Source organism: Onychomys torridus, chromosome 4 (assembly GCF_903995425.1).
Source record: "Onychomys torridus chromosome 4, mOncTor1.1, whole genome shotgun sequence".
NCBI lineage: Eukaryota > Metazoa > Chordata > Mammalia > Rodentia > Cricetidae > Onychomys > Onychomys torridus.
Genome location: NC_050446.1, coordinates 94761886 through 94785165, shown reverse-complemented (window position 1 = coordinate 94785165; position 23280 = coordinate 94761886). Strand labels below are relative to the sequence as shown.

General features: G+C 48.5%; 2 protein-coding genes across 10 annotated transcripts in view; one reads left to right on the top strand and one right to left on the bottom strand.

The window, feature by feature from the left end:
- Window positions 1-1561, top strand: part of Znf106 (zinc finger protein 106) — a 49144-nt gene extending 47583 nt beyond the window's left edge. For all 3 annotated transcript variants that reach the window (XM_036184093.1, XM_036184092.1, XM_036184094.1), the window contains one exon: window positions 394-1561. In XM_036184093.1, coding sequence (XP_036039986.1) covers window positions 394-450 — 57 coding nt within the window. In that variant the 3' untranslated portion in view covers window positions 451-1561. The remainder of the gene's footprint in view (window positions 1-393) is intronic.
- Window positions 1562-5536: 3975 nt separating this feature from the next.
- The window catches only part of Capn3 (calpain 3), a 45549-nt gene continuing 27805 nt past the window's right edge, over window positions 5537-23280 (bottom strand). For 3 of the 7 annotated variants that reach the window (XM_036185560.1, XM_036185561.1, XM_036185557.1), the window contains 16 exons: window positions 22278-22361; window positions 20912-20997; window positions 19762-19839; window positions 18851-19011; window positions 15535-15704; window positions 15224-15235; window positions 14416-14624; window positions 13401-13437; window positions 8869-8946; window positions 8481-8538; window positions 8326-8390; window positions 7835-7903; window positions 7570-7648; window positions 7259-7375; window positions 6323-6381; window positions 5537-5986 (listed from right to left, as the gene is read on the bottom strand). In XM_036185560.1, the coding sequence (XP_036041453.1) occupies window positions 5960-5986; window positions 6323-6381; window positions 7259-7375; window positions 7570-7648; window positions 7835-7903; window positions 8326-8390; window positions 8481-8538; window positions 8869-8946; window positions 13401-13437; window positions 14416-14624; window positions 15224-15235; window positions 15535-15704; window positions 18851-19011; window positions 19762-19839; window positions 20912-20997; window positions 22278-22361 (1389 nt within the window). In that variant the 3' untranslated portion in view covers window positions 5537-5959. Of the gene's footprint in view, window positions 5987-6322; window positions 6382-7258; window positions 7376-7569; window positions 7649-7834; window positions 7904-8325; window positions 8539-8868; window positions 8947-9663; window positions 9778-11429; window positions 11448-13400; window positions 13438-14415; window positions 14625-15223; window positions 15236-15534; window positions 15705-18850; window positions 19012-19761; window positions 19840-20911; window positions 20998-22277; window positions 22362-23280 lie in introns of all 7 variants that reach the window. The other 4 variants (XM_036185556.1, XM_036185558.1, XM_036185554.1 and 1 more) reach the window with 3 other exon arrangements.

Here is a 23280-nt window from a genome sequence, read left to right as displayed (position 1 = left end):
CAGCAGATCCCTTAGAGCAGTGGTTCTCAACCTTCCAAACCTGCAATCCTTTAATACAGTTCCTCATGCTGTGGTGACCCCCAACAATAAAATTATTTTCATTGCTACTTCATAACTGTAATTTTACTACTGTTATAAACTATAATGTAAATATCTGATATGTGACCACTGTAAAAGGATTGTTGGACCCCCAAAGGGGTCTTGACCCATAGATTAAGAACCATTGACTTAGAGCAAAGACCAGCAAGCCCTGTGAGTGGATATTTCCTGTGGGTTAGCAGGAGGCTGGCACCACCGCCCCTAAGGTCTACACAACCCAGTTCTGTGTTTCTCAGTTTACCTTTCTTGCCCTGTGACCTGTTTGTTTCTCACAGCCTCTCCTTCTTCCCCTAGGACGTTGCAGGACATATTGAGCGGCATGCTGAAGACGACAGCAAAATGGACTCGTGAAGTTTTTGCCTCCCATGTTGGGAAGTCATTTGTAAACTATTTCACATTGGCCCCTCCCACAGGCCACTCTGTCCCTCTCTAGTGAAATTGGGAAGGAGAAAGTGGTTCACAGCCAGACCTACCGCTAGCAAAGTCTGGGCCGTCTGTGGGGTGATGGGTTACATACAAGTCAAGTCTGAGCTGGAGTGTGTAAGGGTAATGGTTAAGCGGATTCTAAGGAACCATACCATACTCTTCTGGGAGAGATGACGTACAGAGATTTATGCTACTAGACTATAGGTGTTTATTAAAGATTCAGATATTAATTGGTTACCCAGTTTGATCCTAATCATACACATATTTTATTGATTCAGTTTGTCATTTCTGCTTTATGTCTTATGATGGCTTATGATAGTTTTTTCAGGATCGGTTTTAATTCCTCCTTTTGAAATAACTGGGTATTTAAATTTGAAGCAAATCGTTTTCTCTTTTAATAATTATGTTCTGTGTTTCATTATGAAGTGCTCCATAGATGGATAATGCTGGATGTAGGTGCAAAAGGAAACGTGGTAGAGGCCTGAGAACCAGCCAGCTGCTGTGCTTGCTGTATTTTAGACTTCAGACAAGTCCCATCACGGCCAGTCCCTAGAGACAGCAATTCCCAGAGTGCTCAGTGTGGTGCCTCCCTCCACCTCTGCACTCACTGACTGTTTGAACTGAAGATATACCTTTATGCCCTTTCCATTTTCTGGTTCTCGGGGTTCATGGAGCCTTGACGCCCTTTGGGTTGCCCCGTTGTTACCAGCCCCCATCTCTTACTGTCTTGCTGTGCTGCCTAGAGCAATGGCACAGGGAGCTGACGGGGCTTTCAGCCTGCTCGCAGCACCCTGGATGGGGGAGCGGGAATGAGCATCTGGATTCAGTTGACAGGACATCAGGGAGGCCTGCAGAGATGTAACTTCTGAAGCAGTGTCTGCCTTCTTCACATTCATGCCAGCTAAGGAAGTAGAGTATGGTGATGGGAAGGCAGCCATTGGGAGTGCCCATGTCACATACCTTAGCAGGATTGCTTTGTGCCTGGATTTTCTCAAGACTTGGATGTAAAACTAAACCAGTGTTATACTTCCTAATATTTTGTTTCTGGGTTCTCAAAACTCAGGTTCTTCAGAGGGAGAGGAGGACTCTCATGCCACATACCCTAGCTTCAGGATGCAATGCTTTCTGGTACTAGGTTTGCAGACTCTATTTTTGTACCTGGCCTGATCAAACCCCTCATATGCTCTAGGGCAGGGCAACTCCGCCAAGGATTGATGGATAGGCTTCAAGCCAGTCTGTGAATCCTCTGAAATTGCACGAAAGACTAAGTATGTCTTGTTTGTTTTTCCCTAGGAATGGATCCAGTAGTTGGTACTGGATCCAGAAAATGTTAAGGACAAATCTAGCGCCTGTAATCCCAGCACTTGGGAGGCAGAGGCAGGTGGATCTCTGTGAGTTTGAGGCCAGTCTGGTCTACAGAGCTAGTCCAGGACAGACACCAAAGCTACAGAGAAACCCTGTCTCAAAAAATCAAAAAAAAAAAAAAAAAAAACAAAAACAACAGAAAACAAGAAAACAAACAAAGAACAAATCTAGGGGCTAATACTAGCTCATGAGTGACCCACAAATGAGTGGCTGTTCACATGTAGCCTATTGTGTAGGAAAACTTTTGTTAGCCACATGGCTTAGATGTGAAGAGAACCATTGTGTAATGCTGAGATTTTATTGACAAAGCATATTTATGCTATTTCTGTGTAAGATTGAAAACCTTTCCGACCTCTCACCTCCATTTTCTGTAAGGGTGACCAGAGGAGCCATACTTCTGTGGGTCTGGGAAGTGATTTCTTAGGAAAGTTAGTTCACTTGGGTTTATTGCTAAACCTGCATTATTCTTTGAGCTTCAGCATCTTGAGTTTCCACATTGGCAGGGCAGTGTGCTGAGGAAGCACAGGTTCCCCGTTCACCCAAGGGAATGTGGGAAGGGAGAAGAGTGGTGGGCTGTGCAGCAGGGAAGAAGAATGTAAGGTATTGATTGACCAGTGGTGAGGAACGCTTGAGGGCCTACGGGCTTGCAGTCCAGCACCATTAGAGCCTCAGATTAGGAACTGTGATCTGAGTTTCCCTTGGTACCATTGTGTGCACACGGCTGCCTGCTTACCCGAGTGGGGGTGGGGGCACTTGCTCCAGCGTTTCCTCATTTCACAGGGCTTTCTTTGAAGCAGTAGGATGAGTTCAAGAACAGGTGGAATTGTTTTTGGCATCAGATCTCTGTTCTCCAGGTCTAGGGTTGCACTGAGAATGAAGAGCCCTGGGTTTCTTGGCTCCTCAGCAGTGGCTGTCTGTAGGAGACAGACTGTGACTGCTTCTTAAGTTGTTCATTATGTCGGCCATTCAGGATCAGCCTCCAGTTCCCTCAGAAGGGGCAGCTCGGGTCTGTGCAGACTTTTGTTTGGTAATTTGAAGGAGAAGGAAAGTGACTAATAAATGACCTCCAAAACCCAAGACATTTCTAAGGAGTACTTTCAGGTCATTTTTATTTTTAAGTTCTTTATGCCTAGTCCAGAAGCTCAAAGCAAAGAAAATCTTTAAAAATCCTTTTGTGTTTACAATAACAGTTCTAATAAAATAACCAGCCACTTTCAGTTTTTTTTTTTTTAAAGTTTTCACTTAGGTTCAAAACACATTTTGGCATACTTTGCTCAACTGTAAACAATGCAAATAAAAAAATGGCAAAATGTGTCCTGACATCACTGAAGTCCGAGGAGTCGCTGTTTCACCCCACCCACTCTTGCTGCTCTTGTCGGGAAGACGCTTCATCCGGGAGAGTTAGCCGTTGAAATTTGAGAAATTTGAATTCCTGGACTACAGTGAATCCAAGCCGGTACTTTTAGGATTGAAGTGATTGTTGCCAACAAAGGTTTTGTTTTTTTCTGGTAGATTTAGGTATGGGACAATTTCAGTGCGTGGGCATGTGGCTGAGTTGCTGGGTGTAGGTCACACTTATAAGAATGACACAGTATTATTTTCCGGAAGATAATTATTGGGAAGGAAATTGAAGAACGTTGTGAAGTAGGGTTTGAACAACACCTACCTTGTGGTTTGGCTAAATAGCTGTGATTTGCATATGCTTACTTAGCAAATTTGTTCCTGTTGCTTCAAGGAGAGTCCTAGAATTACTATAAGACTGTACTTGGCATACTTAAGTGGTGGCTTTATCTCTGTCCTGTCACTGAGAACCTTGGGTTTCAGGGAGGTGGCCTGATAGGCAGGAAAGAAGGAAGCTGTGGTGGGGGGGTGTTGGGTCACACTTCCATATGCAGATGTGTGTGAAACCTTACGTAAATTAACCTACCATTTACCATACGACAACCTTGTCTCTGACCCCAAGGACATGGCCCAGGCCAGCCCAGAAGTAGCCCAGTGCGGGCAGAGGGTGGCGAAGGAAAGGCTGTGGGGGAATAGATGCCCAGAGCTGCCCAGCACCTTGGTTTCTTACTGTATTTCAATACTAAATATGGATTAGAAGAAATGTCAGGTGACATTTGACTACAAAATTATTTCTAAACAGCCTTCTTACATTTTGGTATAAAAGCTGTGAACTTCATAACTTTGTAAGCGAGATCTAAAGCAAATACAAGAAGAGAAAAAAGTACTTTTACTAAGTGTTCACTTTGTTACTTTGTGTTTTCGTGATCAGCCTTTTCCATCTTGGCATAAAGAACAAGACAGTGGGCAGGAAACATGGTGCTTGTATATGTGCCACAGACCCACCCAAAGGTCTAGATTAAACTCATGGTCAGGGGTTGTTTTAATGTCAGACAGGCCAGTGAACAGAGGAGCTAGGATGAAAAAAAAAAATCACTTCTCTCCTGTAGTAACGGGCCCATTTATCTGACTGAAAATGTGTTTATTTCACACACAGTGTACTTTGATCACCACTTCCATCCATCTCCTCCTACTGCCCACATGCCTTCCACACCAGCCATCTTGGAAAAGATCTGAGTGGTCCCTGAGCTCAAGAACGAGCAGTAGTGGGGCTGGAGGGATGGCTCAGGGGTTAAGAGCACTGGCTGCTCTTCAGAGGCCCTGGCCGTGGTTCCCAGCATCCACATGGCTCTCACAGCCATCTCTAGCTCCCAGCCCTAGGGAACTTGATGCCCTCTTCTGCGCCCCCCCACCACATGAGGTGCTCAACATGAAAGCAGGCAAAGCACTGGTGCACATAAAACAAGATTACAGTAATGAGAGAAATGGTAGGAGGCGTGATTTCAGTGGGACTCAAGCCTTTGATTTTATATATTCCCCATTATTTTATCCTGGAACTAGAGCTTTCTCCATTTATACACTGGCCAGACACATCTCTTCCAATACTGGATGGTCAGGTATATCCATAGACTAAACAGGGTTTTCTTTGTGTTGTGTAAAGGCATGCGGGTGTGGAGGTCAGACTGACTTTGAATGTTTTCCTTTATCTCCCTTTGTGTGCGTGTGGTGTGTGCATACTTATGGAGGTCAGGTTGATACTATCATCCTGGATCACTCTCCACCTTTGACATCGAAGCCCAGGTCTCTCTTTTAACCCAGAGCTTGCCAAGCCACCTAGTCTAGCTGATCAGTTTCTGCCAGGGATCCTTTCTTTGTCTCTCTTGGGATGGGATTACAGGTGGGTGATCACTCCAACAGGCATTTACATTTATGTGGGTGCTGGGGATCCAAACTCGGCGTTTTTACCCAGTGAACCATTGCCCCAATCCTTCTGCCTTATTTTTTGAGACAGGCGCTCAGCAGGCATTGTCCCTTTGGCTGGGCTGGCTGGCCAGAAAGCCTGTAGAGCCCTGTCTCTGCTTTGCAGTACTGGGGTTGCAGGTGTGAGCTACCGTGCTTGGCTTTTAGGGATCCGCCCTGGGGTCCTCAGGCTTGCATACTCCTGTATCCACTGAACCATCTCTCTAGCCCTAAACTAGGTCTTTCTGGAGGTGATATATGAAAGTATGGCTGAAAGACAGTGGTGCTGTGGCTGAGAAATGTTAATAAAGAAAACAATGGAATCAGCCATACATGTGCCTTTATTTAACTTTTTCAGAATGCAGCCAAATTTTTGTCCGATATCTCCAAGCATCAGCCCTGTTTACCCCAGAGTAAACCCATCCTAAAACTGGCAGAACTGAGTGCAGACTTGGCAACTGGGTTCTTGTATAAGTGAGTACCACTAGCTGGTGCTGTGGACAGCCCAGTGCAAGCTGAGTGGGCAATTCAGAATCAGCAGATCATCCAGTGAGGCTGCACCTCGCTCAGGCAGGCACTAGCCTTTCCGGTGGCAAAGAGTTCTCCCAAGCACCAGGCTGGGCACCAAGATTTGGGGCAAAGTGGAGAAGGAACAAAGCCAGAAGCCCCCTAGGTTTTGTGGAGCTACGGCCGCTGGATTCTTTGTGGTAAATGGCTCTAGCTGGGTTGGTTTGGAATCTTGGTTGATCTTGCATGAGGCCTATCTGGTTCAGGCATACATGGTAAGCTGCAGCCACTGAAAGAGGAAGCCCCAGTTCAGTACAAGAGCATGCAAAGAGGCCCATCAGCTCTAGGACCTCTTGCATTGGGAAGCGGGGAAGGGGGCAAGGGAAGGTTCTTAAAAAGAGCAAACAGCTCCTTTTCCCGGAAAGTGTTTTCTGGCAGTGCAACTTGGGGGGGGGGGGCAAAGTTCTCAAGGTAACCCCCATCTATCTCCCCAGGAACCACAGTCTTCATTAGGCCCTCTTTCAAGTTCCTGTCCTGGGAGTGAGGAACACACTGGGTCCAGTCTGCCTTGTTGACCTCACCTTGGGTTTGATGGTGCAGAGGATGTGCTGTTTGTTATGCTTACCTCGAGAACATTCAGTTTGATGATGCCATCTCCATCCTTGTCAAATGCGTTAAAAGCTCCTGTGTGAAAGAAAGCATAGGCCAAAAAAGCCAGTCACTACCTCCGCCACCATCGTTTGCACCCTCCTAGGGTTTTGGCTTAGTTTGCTCATGTTTGCTCTTTAAAGAATTTATTATTGTGTGTGCACGTGGGCATATACCACAGAACACATGTAGAGGTCGGAGGGCAACTCTGAGACTGGTCCTTTCCTTCCGCTCCTGGGTTTCAGCTATTGAACTCAGGTCACCAGACACATGAGGCTGAGTCCTCTTGCCAGCCCTTGTATTATTGAACTAAGGTCCATCCTACCTCTAGTACCTGCTGGATCACAAGTGAGCATGATCCGAGTGCTCAGATCTGTAACTTAGGAAGCCCCTGTGCTGAATGCTGTCCTTCCACACAAATCCACGCGAAACATAACCAGCATCTCTTCCCTTGTCATCCCTTTCTTGGCCTATGGAGACTCATGACTGAGGATATGCAGCCTCAGTGCAGGAGCCTGGGCAGTTGTCAGGCTCTTACTGCCAGAGCTGTGCCATGGGGACGGGGTTGAGAGAGCTGAAGGGTAGCCAGCCCCTCCCTCACGCACTGTGATGGCCCATAGGGAGTGGCACTGTTAGGAGGTGTGGCCTTATTAGAAGAAGTGTGTCACTGGGGGTGGGCTTTAAGGTTTCATATGCTCAAGCCAGGCCCAGTGTCTCTCTCTTCCTGCTGCCTGCTGATCCCAGCTACCTCTCCAGCACCATGTCTGCCTGCATGCTGCCATGATTCCTGCCATGATGATAATGGACTAAACCTTTGAACTGTAAGCCAGCCCCAGTGAAATGTTTCCTTATAAGAGTTGCCATGGTCATGGTGTCTCTTCACAGCAATAGAAACATTAACTAAGACACTTACTGAACATCCCTTCCAGCCTGACGAAGCAGCAAATGAAACTGTCAAAGTCGATGTTCATGTGTTTGTCTGCATAGCGCATGGTGATGATGTCATAGAGCTGGCTGTTGAGGTGGAAGCCTTGGAAGTGCAGGGAGAGGAGAGAGGAGTGAGGTTCTCAGGCTTTGCAGTCTCCTTTATAAACTTTCTAGCCACACTGGCTTGGGAAAGAAGCTCCCCCTCCTTTCTCTAACGGCCCCAGTAGTCTAATCTCCCATCCCCTCCTGTTCTCCCCAGCTCTCGGGTCTGCATCTTCTACCCTCTTCCCCCAGCACCTGCGTCATTGACTGCATTTCGCATCTCATAGCTATTGATGGTGCCAGAATGGTCTGTGTCATAGTGTTTGAAGATTTTCTGAAAATAGAAAATTCGAAGATAGCAGTTACGCACTTAATCCCAAGTTAACCATGTCCATCACTCCCACATTAGACTCATCCTGCCTGCCAGGCCTTGCCACCCTGTCCACTCCCACATTAGACTCTCATCCTGCCTCCCAGGCCTTGCCACCCTGTCCACTCCCACATTAGACTCTCATCCTACCTGCCAGGCCTTGATCTTTTTCCAGAGGTGATGGAACTCTTGCAGATTCAGCCTCCCAGAGCCATCTGTCTGGAGGATGGATGTCAGGGCCACAGGCACATAGTAAGATCCCCCTGAACTGGGAAGGGCATCTAGGATACTATGCAGGGAAGGCAGGGAAGAAGTCCCACTATCCTCTACCGGGACTCCTGATCCCAGGTTCTGTCCTTCCCCTCCATTCTTAACCAGAGTTCCTACCATCTCTATAGCCCACAGAGCCTGTCCCCCAAGAATAATCCTTGTTTGGGCAGCATCCCAAGCAGGATTTCAGGCCTGCAGTGAGACAGGAAATGACGACCAGCCAAAACCCAGTATCCTCTGACCACCCTGTCAGACCGATTGCCTGAGTCAGGACCCCCTGAAGTCTTTCCCTAGACATGGACACCCCTAGTTGTTCCCCCAGCTCTCTGGGCATATGTAAGAGGATGGGGGGGGGGTGGCGGAAAGGATACATCCATGAGAGCTATCATGCTTCGGCAAGACTCCAACGTGAACCCTTGTGTCTTCAGGTCCTTGTCTGGGGGGATGGAGAAGGGTGAGGAGCTGCTTTCAGACCCCTGCGGCCCCTGCCCATCCCCCGCATCTGGCATGAGTCGCTCATGCTCACGTTTGTTCACTACTGTGTTAAGGACGTTCTTGAGTTCATCAGCACAGATCTCCATGTCCTGAGGGAGAGGAAAATTGTGAAGGGCAGAGCAACCAGTGGACAAGTCACAGCTGCCCACGCTTGTAAGATTCCCCTGTCTTCTGCCATGGGAAGCTGGAGCTTTTCTGGGCAGGACAGGCCAGTTTCCATGCCCTCAGCTGTACAGACTGCACCGAGCAGCTCATAACCAGAAGGCTCTGAGCCACCCAGTGTCTGTGTTAGTCCTGAACCCAAAGGCACGGGTTTCTTTGATGTGATACACATCTTATGGTTCTCCCAAACCAATGGCTTCTGCTAAACAGTGAGTCTCTTGCGTTGGGAGCCCTGGGCTAGGGGGGCAAACACGTACATCGCCTGCAATCTGCCTGAAGATGTTCCGGAACTGTTGCTGCTCCTCAGTCTCCTGGTCTGCGTGGCCAGGCCGTGCCTGTGGGGACACAACAGAGACATGGGAACCCAGGCCTCACTCCCAAACAGCCCCTCAAAGCGACAGTAGCTGGCACAGGCTCCATTTTCTCAGACAGCCTGCTCTCTGCTCTCCACTCTCTGCCTCTCTAGCCCTGGCACCTCAGGCCAAAGGACACATTCGCCATGCCAACATGCAGACAGCATCCTCGATCCTCTTCTCCAGGTAGAACTTTCTCTACTGTTTTGAGCCTGACTATTCCAGCCAGGTCCTCTAGCCACCTCTGTCTTTGTGGCCAAGTCCTTAAAGGACCCTCCCCCAGCCCACTATGTGGATACTCCTGGGTAGAGCACATGGCCCCGAGTTCTGCAGGACTGCATGGCTGCTGCTGTCTGACCACCTTTCGGTGGCTGACCTTGTCCTCCCTTGCCAACACTCTGAACTGAGGACAGTTCAGCCTCGCTCTCTGCAGCAGGCTTCTCTCAGCCTTTATCTCCTCGTGCTCTGTTGTCCTGACTAGAGATGCTGCAGCAGGCTCCTATCACTCTAAGGCATTTACCCAAGAACCCCAAAGTTCAAAGGAACTTGCTGAGAGTAAAGAGGTCAGCGGGGTGATTCCAAACCCCTCGATGTTGAAGAGACCCTTCCTGAAAGCTGCCATAACCCCGGGGACCCCTAGAGCATAGCAGAGCCCCCGCTGCGAGCTAAACTCCCCACCCATGGCGCATGCTCAGAAACCTGTGGGGTTTGCCCTGGCTTATCGGGCCCTGCTTTGTCTTTGCCCTCCTCTGCCTCCTGGTCCACACCCAGCTCCTTGTTGCTGTTTGCTCTGTCTGAAACGAAGATGATGGGCTGGGGGGGGGGGGGTGGGGGTGGAGAGGGCAGGAAGGAAGCAAGGATTACAGGGTGATAGGCACAAAAGGCAGCCTCCCCGCTAGAGCGGCTTTGTCCAGGGAGGAAATGGTCACATTCAGGAGCTCCCCGAGTCTCGGTTCAAGTTCCGTCTCTGAACTGATAGGTTGTGTGAGTGGTGTGTGTGTGTGTGTGTGTGTGTGTGTGTGTGTGTGTGTGTCATGCCTGGTGTGGTTGTGTGAGTGGTGTGTGTGTGTGTCATGCCTGGTGTGGTTGTGTGAGTGGTGTGTGTGTGTGTGTCATGCCTGGCTCAAATCTCAGTTCTTTCTCACTTTTGTTCATATTTTTAAAAATTAGTAATGCGCATGGGCCCAAGTCCTTCTGATCAAGTCCCCACCACCACCAAAAAAAAAATTAGTAATGAGCTGGATAAAGTTAATGGGTTCATTATTTTATCACACCAACTGCATTTCTCCTCATGACAGTACAAAACAGTACATATAAAAATTCTAAGGGCCTGGTGGCGGTGGTGCATGCCTTTAGATCCCAGTACTCGGGAGGCAGAGCCAGGCGGATCTGGGAGTTCAAGGCCAGCCTGGTCTACAGAGCTAGAGCCAGGACAGGCATCAAAACTACACGGAGAAACCCTGTCTCGAAAAAAACAAACAAAAATTCTAAGGATGCTGAAAGCATACGATATACATCAGTGATTTTCAACCATTTTTGAGTCTCAGCCACAAAAGCAGCCTGACTAGGGAGGCCCCTGTCCTCCCGTGCTGTTTAGGTCACCCAAAGGGACACATAGAAAACAGCTCTGCAGCTTTGGCTCCAGAAGGCTCGTTAGACCCCAGCATGCTCTTCTAAACAACAGCTCTTGCCAAGCAAATAAAGCTTGTGGGGATCTCTGGACAAGCAGAAGTGATAGTCTGAGGGCACCAGTGGACAGGGTACAGCCATGGCAGCTCTGCCAGCCATCCATATAGAGACTCACATGCAGGTCTTGACAACACAGGCCTTAGAGTGTAAGGGGCACTAGGGAAGTAAGGACAAGAGACTGTCTCAGAGTAGACACATATGGTCCTGGTTCCAGTGTCCCTGCTTGCTAGATGTGTGCCCTTGGGCACATCACTTCACTTCTCCTAATGTGAAGCCTTACTTTTGAAAAGCATACACAGTACTTACCTTGTAGATGCTATTATGTGGGGTGGGGGCGGGTAGGGGTTGCTACTAGCACAGCATGGAGTATATGTTCTCTCTGGTCTGGACCAGCACCCACGTTAGAACCTCTGTGATAGATTCCCAGGACCACCATGAGCACCCACACCGAACCTTGTCTGATGCCTATGGTGTTTCGGAGCACAGCTGTGTCTCTCTGGCTGTGTGGCCTCAGGGAGACTCATTTGTCTATACATTCTCTTCCTCTAAAAACAGGACTGATAACGGGATCACTGTCCTAGGATTACTGTGAGATCGAGGTGACATACGACAAGCACCTGAAGAGCACCCAGCCCAGCAGAGGCTCCAAGGAGAGAAGGAAGAAGCACATCTTATATGTGCCACATATGTACACAAACATGCGTGCACACACATGCATGCATGTTCATACAGCCATGCATGCATGGTGCCCTGTTCACTCACCCTGTTATACCCACCTTGTTTTTTTTCTTTTTCTGCATAGAAACAGAAACAGTAAATGGGGAATAGGTGAAAATCAAGTTTCTAGGAGAGCCAGTGCTCGAGGCTCTGGGGTCCAGATACTGTGATCAATTGGCGCTTAAAAGGGTAAATTGAGATGGCTCAGTGGGTAAAGGCACTTGCCACCAGGCCTGACAGCCAAGTGTGGCCCACATGGTAAAAGAAGAGAACTGACAGCCACAGCATACACAGATCAATAAACACTTTTTTTTTTTCTTTTTTCAAGACAGGGTTTCTCTGTGTAGTTTCGGTGTCTGTCCTGACACCACCCAGTTTGGGAGAATGCTCTTTAAAGTTCCAGGTCAACCAGAACTATACACAGAGAAACCCTGTCTTGAAATACCCCAAAATAAAGAGACACAGTTGCTATGCTTCGTTTTGCCCATCCACTGCTTGGATGGAAAAGGACCTTCCCAGTCTTTAAAAATAAAATTGGTTACCAAAATGTGGCTCACTCAAACCTGTGTGAAAATGAGTTTGCTTTAAGAGATCTTGTTTTACCATTTAGGTAGACATTTAACAGGGAGATTTAATGTGAGTTTCCGGGTTTGGGGGCTTCCTTTGTAAAACCAGGTTTGGCAATTACACTGGGCTGCCATTTCCTGTGGCAACAGTCAGCTGAGCCCTGTTGTCCCTCTAACACAGAAGTCGAGTGTCATTTAAAAGCTATTGGCAAACACAGTTCTGTAGGGCCACTAGAATCCCTACATTCACCTGTTGTACTCATGGGACATGCCAGCTCCTATAAGCCACCCCCTTCCCCTCTGTAAGCAGTGTTGGAGTTGAGTCTAGGGCCTTGTAGATCCATGCCTAGTCCATGAAGTCTTGAGTGTGCAACTCAAGTGTCCTGCCGTAACTCAACACTGATCCAGCATCCAAAGGAATGAAGAGCATTGCTCTTCTTGCTTAGAAGTGCAAGATACACCTGACACTAAAGGAGATGTGCAGTGGTTAGGGAGGTGTCTGGTCCCACACTATCACGGAGTCAGCATTATGATCATGGAAGTTACCACATGAAGACAGCCAGTAGGGCATTTGTCCTGACTCTAGTCACACCCACTGAGAACAGCCCAAAGCTTCACAGCAGACCTGAGAATCCTCAGTCCACCCCTACACACACATATACCACACACATACACACACACACACACACACACACACACACACACACACACACACACACACACACACACTGTGCTTCTGTAGGCCAGAAGACAAGAGAATCTGAACTTGAGTTCTTAGCCTCCCTGCCTGCCACTTCCTGCCTCTGGGAATGCAAGGAAGCCATTTAACCCTACTGAGCCACACCACCTTCTCCTGTGAAAAGCTGAGATGAAAACCTCATCCACTTCTCAGAATGTTCGAAAAAATGATACAAACCACACATGTGAAGAGTGCTTGGAAATACCATGTGGTGCCCACGCTGCACCAGGCCTTCCACATGTGGGAGCTTATTGATTGAAACCTCACAAGCATGCCCAGGGCAGCATTATTATCCCCATTTTGCAGAGTAGAAAACTGAGTTAGAGGGGTTCTGTAACTTGTCCAGGTCACAAAGGTGGGAGGTGAATGATCCAGGTTCTGTCCCTGGGTCCTGAGCCCAGTACACTTCCTTTTCTCTGTGTGAGAAATTGGGCGTGACCCAACCTCATAACCCAACGTTAGCTGCTGTTGCCATGGCTTCCCAAGTCCATCAGCCTTCCTCTAAGTGATAAAACACTTCCTCCTCTTCCTCACTCCCCAGCTTCTGACTGGCCAAATGGTTCTACGATGGAAGAATCATTTTCCCTCTGCCCTGCACATTAGACTGCCCTTGCTAATACCCACTGTCCCCACCACCATCTGCCCCTGCCAGGGCTGGGAATGTGATGCTCCCTCCCTCCCCTGCTGCCCCAGATTGTCTCACATCAAAGAGCCTAGCCACTTACCACTGGCCGATCCACAGAGATTGTGTTTTCAGCTTCCCTGTGAAAAACACAAACATTGTGTGTCTCAATATCCCCGGACCAAGCAGGAAGCACTCAGGTGTCTTAGTTACCCCCAGACCAAGCAGGAAACTCTCCAAGAATTTGTTTAGGCCACATGGCTTCTTGGTGGTCAAGGAGAGAGTAAATCTGAAAGAATCCTGAGACTACACATTCACCCGGGAGCCACCCCCACCACCACCCCCCCCACCACCCGTAAGCAATGTTCCCAGCAAAGCACAGGAACATGGCCACTTGTTGGTGTTGTCAGAGCTCCCACAGAGCATGGCCCCGTTACCTCCTCCCTGTCCTTCCAGCGACAGAACTGAGTGTCAGAGTCTGTTAGTGCATCTGTGGCCAAAGGCAGAGGTGTGGCTTCCTTGGCTTTTCAACCACCATCAATGTCCATTATACCTACTCTGCTTTATTTTTGCTACTGATCATTTCTATAATTCTAAAATGTCACAATGCTTCCTTGTCCATTGTCCCTGGAGTGTGAAGTTCCATGAAGGTAGTAAACTTCCTCTGTCTAATTCACTTCACTAAACCCAGCGCCTAGAAGAGTACTTGGGCACAATGGGTGCTCAAGAAATACCTGCCAATGAATGGAGTGAATACATTTTTGTGGGCAACTCCTTAGGAGTCAAGACCAGAGGATCAAAGGTTTGAGGCCAGTCTGAGTGAGCTCAAGGCCAGCCTGGAACACTTAGTTAAACCCTGTCTCTCAAGAGTAAGATGAAAGCCATGACAGGGTGCTTGCCTGGCATGCATGAGGCCCTGGGTTGAATTGCCAGTGCTGCAGAAAGTAATCAAACATGTGAAGGAAATGGAGCAACGACTCAGGGGTGGAGAATGGCAAAAGTCAGCGGGTGTATCCCAAGAGCCCTGAAGGAAATTGGTCCAGCTGCCTCTGGGCTATAGGATGGGCCAGATGAGTGACCTCTTAGGGGCAGGTAGGGAGAGTCAGGCTGGTACTCACTCAGAGAGATTCCTCTTTTCAGAGAAGACCCGGAGGATGAATTCCCCCTCCTGATGGGGCTCATAGGTGGAAGGCACGATGACATACTCGCTGGGGGGCAGGCGGAAGCGCTGGGACACTTCCCGCATGTTGATGTAGGTTTTGCTCCTGGCCTTGGAGGCATTGTACAAGAAAAAGTCCTTCTGCAGGTGTTGCTTATTCCCGTGCATCTGAGGACAAGAAGCCAAGACACCTGAGCCCCTTGGAGGGTTGCCTGGACCCACTCAGAGTCCCCTGCAAGGGCTCCTTCCTAACTCTTTGGTCATTCATTTCACAGCCTTCACCTACCTACTTCCAAGTCCCAAGGCCTCCAATTGCTCAGTGTCATGAGCATTCGGATCTCACTTCCCCTTCCTTTGTGATTTAGAAATGAAGGTCAGAGCTATACTTTCCCTAGACAGGACCACTCACCAGAACTGATGATCCTCAATTCCAAATCCCTCAGGTTGACAAGTGCCCCAAAGATGGGGAAGGACCTCGACTGGGTTCTGAAGGAGGTGAGTCCCCTATCCTAGAAAGCAGCAACCTTTTGATCATGGCTCTGTGAGTGTATACTTGTGTGAGTGTGAGAGAATGTGTGTGGAAAGGTTTGTGTGTTTGATGGGCAGGGTATCCTGGTAGAAGGGAGAAAATGCACATTATGAGGTACGGTACCCTCCTATCAGCCTTGCTCATCAACCCTACCAGGATGCTTCTCGGGGAGCCACAGACAGACTTAGGACCCCCAACGAATGCTGCACACCACTGCCGGCCACCGCCACTGCTATACCTCTTTGGGAACCTGGGAACAAAGTAGAAAAACAACAGCCCTGATGTGAATGAGAGTACAGAGTTGGCAGATGGGAATGCCAGCAACTACAGAGTGACTGACTGTAGACTCTAACTCCTGCTACCACCCTGCCACGCCCAGTCAGACCCAATGTCCCCATGACATTTATGCTGGTGACAAACGTGTAGGCCTGAGAGCAGGAGCCCTGGTGGTTCCTGAGGACAGGAAAAGCCAGAGGGCCCTGCTGGAAACTCATTTCTCCCCTCTGGAAAGGTGTGTTTCCTATGCTGGAGCTGGTGGAGTCTTCATACCTCGTAGATTGCGAAGCCAATGGTGAAGAGGTTGGCTCCCAGCTTCCGGTCCTTGCGACGATTCTTCTGCATCAGAGCCACCAGGAAGCTGCAGATCACCTCCGAGTCATCAGGGTCATCATCCTCCTCCAGGAGCTTTAGACGGTACTGCGGGTTGGTCCAGAAAGTATCTGTGCCCCCGCACAAAAGGAAATTCGCGTTCAGATATGGAGAAAGGGCAGGAAGGAAAATGAGACAGGGAACCTGTCTCCTAGGTCCCCTTTGTGAGTAGTTTAAAGATCTTTTATTGATATGTGTACCATATGCATGCCTGGTGTCTGTGGAGTGCAGACAAGGACCACCATGTGAGTGCTGGGAACCGAACCTGGGTCCTCTGCAAGAGTAGTAAGTGCTCTTTACCACTAAGCCATCTCTCCGTCCCCATTAAATGAATTTTAATTTATAATTAAGACAGAATTCCCAGATATTTCTGAAATGGCCCTAAAGTTACTGCTGCCATTTTGTGCTACTTGTTTCTATAAATGGAATTCTCAAGATTGGCAGTTATAACATCAAAATATCCATCAATTCCAAAAAAAATATGTTGAAGATGCTCTGTGTCCTCCTACCATATCTAATATTCAGCCAGATTTAAATCTTTGTGTAAAAGTAAATAAGTACATCTATCTCATTAACATACAAATTTGGTTTTGTCTTTAATAAGTGGTAAACTTATATGTGCACTAGTGAATTGTTTTAAAATTAAATAAGTTTATTTTCTTTTTCTTTTTTTTTTTTTTTTGAGACAGTTCTCCTGACTCTGCCTCCTGAGTGCTGGGATGGCAGGTATGTGCCGCCACACCTGCTTTATTCTGTGGGGGGGGGGGATCGAACTCAGGAGTTCATACATGCTAGGCAAGCACACTATCAACTGTGTTATATCCCAAGTCTCCCAAACAAACTCCTGAATGACTTATTATCAGTAAATGTATGATTTACATACCTATTTCATCACCTATATACCAGGGTTATGTAAAAAATCCTCATTGAGTCCGGCAGTAGTGGCACATACCTTTAATCCCAGCACTCGGGAGATAGAGGCAGATAGATCTCTGAATTCAAGGTCAGCCTGGTCTACAGAGCGAGTTCCAGAACAGTCAGGGCTACACAGAGAAACCCTGTCTCGAAAGACAAACAACAGACAAAATTCCTCATTGAAAAGGAGTTATGGATAGAAATGTTTAAGAGGCCTGCTCTCTGCTCTAGACAATTCTAAGGTGCCCTGTGCCTGGATGCTTGACAAATATTTATGGAAAGCATAATTCAAGCATTTGTCTAATTATTGGTGAGTGGCAACCTCTACCCTTTGGGCTAGCTAGATTTGTGTCAACTTGACACAAGCTAGAGTCATCAGAGGGGAGGGAGCCTCAACTGAGAAAATGCCTCCATAAGATCAGGCTGTAAGCAGGCAAGCCTGTAGGGCTAGGTCCAAAAGAAAGCAGGCTGAGCAAGCCTTTGGAAGCAGGCCAACTAGGCAGCATCTCTCCACAACCTCTGCATCAGCTCATGCTCCTGCCTTCCTGCCCTGCTTGAGTTGCAGGCCTGACTTCTTTTGGTGATGAACACGATGTGAAAGGCCAAATAAGCCCTGTCCTCCCCAACTTGCTTTGGTCATGGCGTTTTACCACAGCAACCCCAGCCCTAAGGAAGCTAAGCCGTCTATAGGCAGCATTGCCTGGCCTGGTTGTGCGGTACCCTATGCCCTCCTCCTTTCTGAACCTTTGTCATCTTTGCCAATAGCTCTCTATTTCAACCTTCTCCTTAAGTCTGCTCCTGGTCTCTTGGATCTGGCTTTATGCATCTCCTCTGGTTCCACTGATCCCATTTCCCTTGTCCTCTGAATACTCCACCGTGTGTCAGAAAAAGAAAGAGTGGGGAAGGGAGTGAGAGAGAGGGAGAGGGGGAGGGGGAGGGAGAGGGGGAGGGAGGGGGAGAGGAAAGGAGGGAGGGGGAGGGAGGGAGGGGGGAGAGGAAAGGAGGGAGAGAGAGGAGGGGAGGGGGAGGGAGGGGGAGGGAGGGGGAGAGGGAGAGGGAGGGGAAGGGAGGGGGAGGGAGGGGAGGGAGGGGGAGGGAGGGAGAGAGAGATCTTTCTCCTCCCCCTCCCCCCTTTTCCTGCCCTCTCCTTCTCCTCCTTCTTCTTCTAACAAGACAGGGTTTCTCTGTGTAACCCTGGCTGTCCTAGAACTCACTCTGTAGACCAGGCTGGCTTCAAACTCTGCCTGCCTCTGCCTTCTGAGTGCTGGGATTAAAGGTGTGTGCCACCATTGCCAGGCATGACTTCTACTTTCTAACTGACCCGTATAGTCCACGGACACCTCAGCTACATATCTTAGCTCAGTTTCTTGTCCAACTTCCCCCGTCTCTACCCACCCATTTCCTCTCATGTATTTACTTTTGATTTTCCTAATAAAACACTAACGAGTGTTGTGTGTATATGATGTATGTCTACTTGTGTGTGAAAGCAGGCGCATGCATGCCATGGCATGGGCATGGAGGTCAAAAGGCAACCTTGAGCTTCAGCCCTCTCCTTCCACCTTGTTTGAGTGTCTGAGCTTCTGGGAATTCTCTTGTCTCCATTTCCCATATCACCGTAGATCATTGGGATTATGGACACACTACTTACTGTGCCTGACATTTGTGTGGGTGCTGGGGATCCAGACTCTCTTTATCAGGCAAGCTCTTTATATGCTGAATCATCTCTCTCTATCCTCTTCAGTGAGTTTTTAATCATACAGCCAAGTCTACTCCTAAAATTCTCTATTACAAACCTTTGCCTTGATAGTCAATGGGTACCTCAAACTTTTCATGACATAAACTGAAGTCCTTTATCTATATGTTCACAACCAACCACATAAGAAACAACACACCCACTTTGGTTCCGTGTAGCTTATATTACAGTATTGACTCGTCCACTTGGGTCATTGTTCTGGGGCCCTTGGTATCACTCATTATTCCTTTCCTAACTCTGAATTCTCCCCTCCATCTCTGAAGCCACTGACTTGTCAGGCTCTCAGCATTTCTGCCACTGTAGTATCCTCAAGTACACCTTCAACAGGATTGTCATGGCGTTCTGACAGTTTCCTGCTTCAATCTTTGCTACCAGCTCCCTATTAGAGATTCCTCAGCAGGGCTGTTCCCTTCCTTAAATGAGGAGGATCTAATGAGACAATGCATGCCTTAAGCTTAGGACAGACTCAGTAAATGACAGTTGATAGTATTCTGGTATTCTGCCTGGAATGAGTAGTGCCCAGCCCCCCCCCCCCCAAGTGTCTCCTACCTGGGAAGTTGCGGCAGCCACCTGCAGAACAGCCCCTCACCCAGCGGCCCTCGTTTACAGACACCGTCCAGGTCTGTAGCTTGTCAGACTCCAGGGCATCAGCTGTGAGGTTACAGATCTCCAGCTTTGTGAAATGGTAGACAAAGTCATCATAGGACATCCTGGGAGGTGGAAAGAGGAGAGACTCACACAGGCTGGGGAAGGGCTAAGACAGCCCAATAAAGTCCCCCAAAGACCCTTACATTGTCGGTTTGTTTGCTCATTTGCTTTTGAGAGACAGGGTTCTATGGTGTTTTCTAGGTTGACCTTGAACTTTTGATCTTCCTGCTTGTCTACCAAGTGATGGACTTACAGGTGTGTGCCTGGCACCACCACTTCTGACATAGCGACCCCAAATTATCACTGTGTCTTATAGTAATGACTCCTTACTTGTCTATGATGAGAGAGAGCCGGCTGGAAAATCATTCTCCAAAATGTTACTGTGTGTTTCACCATTGACCAGCACATTTTAGGCACAGGGGAAAGAGCTGTCACTTGGGGAAAGATATTTTTAAGGCTAATGACACCACAAATAAATGCATCTGGGTCCCGAGGGAACCATAGGAATTGTCAGCTGAGACTCAGAAGGCTGTCACCAGTAGAATAAGGGTGGTACTGGGCATCAGGTAAGAAAAGCCTCTCCACTCAGAAGAGAGCTGTGTCAGAGCCAGCACAAGGGTGGCTAGAACAAGAGCCACCATGTGCTGGCCTGGGTTTGAGAGCTCAGTCATTGCTAGGACCTGGCAGTCTCTTTTCAGAACCTCCCCTTTGCTGGGCCTTGAGCTTGAGTGGGAAAACAGGATCCAGATGGAACCTGATGGCTTCTGACTGGGAACTGAGGTTTCACCCCCCTGTCTGGGTCATGAACTTACCAGAACTCTCCATCCTCAGTAACCTGGTGCTGTAGACGGGCCTTCTCATCTTTGTCCACAAAGCTCCAGTCCTTCCAACTGATAGGAAAATGGAGGGATTAAGGAAGGAGGAGGAAGAAGGGGAGGGCTAATGTGGGCTGGGACAGAGGAACAGAGAAATATTAAGTTGGAGAAGTCCACATCCAGATCACAGTCAGTATGAGCCATCAAAATGCAGCTCTGACCTGCTCCCTTCAGTGGGAAGGTCTGTAATCCTCTCCTGCCACCTTCAATGCTAAGACCACCCTCCTTGAATGGCTTCACAAGGGCTTCACTGGCTCTGGCTGAATCTTCTAGCCTCCTCATTAAGAGCTTAATTCTGCAAATAGGCAAACCGGGATTCTCATTTGATAACAGAAAGCTGTGTGTCCTTAGACACGTCACTTGATCTGTCTGTCAGCTTTGACTTCCTCAGTTACCACAGGGAAATATTGCATCATTTACCCAGGAACTATGGTGAGTGCATGAAATAACTCATCAAAACTAAGAAAAGATCCAGCACGTAAATAGCTCTTCTTTCCAGCCGGGAAACAGCCTGGCACTGTTTCTAAGACTGGATGCTTTTACACTTTCTCTCCTCCAGAGGGAAGAAGTAAGCACATTTGTGCCTCAGGCTCCCTGAGTTAGATTTAAGCTAAATGGGGTTCAGGGTGTGCTTGGAGTCGGGGTGCCGTGGAACCAAAGTGGAGATTTCTGGGAAACATGACCCCCCATTCAGCAGCTCCTGCAAGAGAGGAGTCAGTAGGAAGTGTGTTAAGGCACCGGGTTAGTCTGGAAAACCCAGCAAGGTCATTGTGGGTGACTTGAACTAGTGAAAGACAATGATGGGAGACAGGGGGCCTCCCTTGGGACAGCCAGGACTGTACAAAAAACCCTGTCTTGAATCCCCACCCCCAAATCATTCCTTTCAAGTCTGTAAGCATCATTATGCTCACAGAGTCCCTGGTTCCCATTTCCACCTGCAGCCCTTTTGGGGAGCCACACCTGTCCTCTTCTCTGCAGGCCATTGGCTGGAGGGTGATGTTGCATCAGTACCAACAGTGCTCTCATGGTTTGGTACCCAGCCCCGCATGGCCTCAGGCCCTGTTGCTCCGTGGTCTGCCTCACCTACCCATCACTCCAAGAACCGTTCCACTCCACCTGGCCCCAGGGATTCCGCAGCCGCACCAGCTTCACCTTCTCGCCTTTGAACAGGGCCTGGGGCAAAGAGACAATGCTCTGAAGCTCTGGAGCAAGATTGGAAAGATGGGGTGTCTGACTTGCTCTGAGGGCAGGGGTAGAAGTTGAGAGAATCCAGTATGAGAGCTGTCTGCCTGGCCCTGGCCTGGTGGACAAACCAGAAGCCTGCTGACAGGGTAAGGAGTCTGGCCATTGCACGTGTTGGTGGCAGAAATAAGCATCTATGGTGAGGCTCTAGAAACATATTAAGTATTTCTGTGTGGGTTTTCCTTTATTTCCCTTTTATTATTATTGTTCTTTATGTGGATGTATGAGTTATGTGCGCCACATGCCTGCAGGTGCCTGAGCAGGCCAGAGGTTGTCAAATCCCCGGAACTAGAGTTAGAGATGGTCGTGAGCTGCCTGATGGCACCGGGAACCAAACCCAGGTCTCTGGAAGAGCAATATGTGCTCTTTACTTATAAATAAGTGCTGAGGGCTGGAGAGATGGCTCAGAGGTTAAGAGCAACAACTGTTCTTCCAGAGGTCCTGAGTTCAATTCCCAGCAACCACATGGTAGCTCATAACCATCTGTAATGAGATCTGGCGCCCTCTTCTGTATATATATAATAAATAAATAAATCTTTTAAATAAATAAGTGCTGAGCCACCTTTCCAACTCCTATTTTTGGTATGTGTGTGTGGGTGCAAGTGTGTGCACATATGTGTGCGATGTGAGGGGCTATGCCTGTGTCTCAGCACACACGTGTGCATCAGAGGACAACCTTCTGGAGTCAGTCCTCTCCTTCTATCGTGGGTTCCAGGTTTGAATTCAATTTTTTTGGCTTGCTCAATAAGTGCTTGACCAACTGGGTCAACCTCACCAGCCCTCTGTGTGGGTTTTTTAAAGGCTCCTGCTGGCTAAAGTCCAGATGCCTGGTCTAGACGGACCAATTAGAAAAAGATGCCCCGGTCTCCAGTCACGTGCTATGGGGGATGCAGAGACAGCCTCTCTCAGCCCACTCATTTCTTCAGGGCATAAAATGCCCAACTGCATGTTATAGCCTCACAATGGTCCTGCCTGGGAAATGACCCAGGAAACTTCAGAAACCCCACATAATATAAGCCTCTGTGTGTTTACTTGGGGGATACAAGTAGGAGAGTTTTTTCCTGACCACCGGCAGGCCAGGACACAGGAAATCTTCCGTCTACCACTGGCTAGCTCTTTGAGTGGTAAAGGAGGTACAGAAATTTAAGTCCTGACTTTCGGAGATCAACTCAGCTGTGTTTGTACACGCCACCAAACTCCCCAAGACTCACCTCCTCCAGCCCAGTGACGGAATAGGCATGACCTTTCACCAGCCCGCAGGCCATTCTTGTTTCATACTGCACAGGAACAATTGTCTGTAGAGCAATAACCAGACAGCCTGTCAGGAGTTGGGGGAAGACGTTCTACCCCTGCTCGGAGACAAGGGTTCATATTGGTTCATCTCTGAGTTATCTCACTTCCCTGCTAGGATGCCTTATGGCCAGGATCAGACCCTCGCTGGTTTTCTAAGAGCAGCAGGAAGATACAGCCTCAGACTCCTAGCTCAACATGCTGCCCTGACGGCCAGAGAGCAAGGTGGGTGCTGGAATAGAAGGTGAGTGAAAGGATTTGTCCCTCCTTTCTAGACCCCCCCCCAGAAGAGCAGAGGGGACATCTGGGGTCTATCCGCCTTCCCATTAGCCTATCCAGAGTTGACTATTCCCAAAAGAAGGAATTGAGAAATAAACCTATAGATCTAAACTTTTCTCTTGCCATTACCTCACCTCCCTCACATTAGAACATGAAAGTCAGGAAAACCCTGTCCCTACTCCCAATACTGGGAATACGGGACAGTCCCTTGCTGTGACATGACTACACCCAAGTACAGGGAGAGCTGTCTCAGTTCAAGTTGTAGCCTGGACGGTTCTCTGGCAGAAGGGTAGATCAGCAAGGGCCATTGAGTGCTCCACAGGTCCCTGCACCAGGGGCCTAGTAACAACAGCTTTGGGGGAGCTTCTGAAAGCCACGTGGGGTTGAATTCCTAAAGCCTTCTTCAGGGTGGCAGGTGTAGAATCTGGAACTTTGTATTTTAGTCTCTTAGATTTCAACCCTCACTTGACCTAGACTCGGGCAGAACACTCACTGGTCTCCATGTCTATACCTTGGCAGAGGCCACCTGAGATGACTTTTGGCTCTACACAGCCTATCATTTTGACCCAGCAGGGATCTGGTCTGATAGAAGCCATTGTGGGTGTATACAAAGAGGTCTCTATTGAAATGCCCTTCTGAAAACAG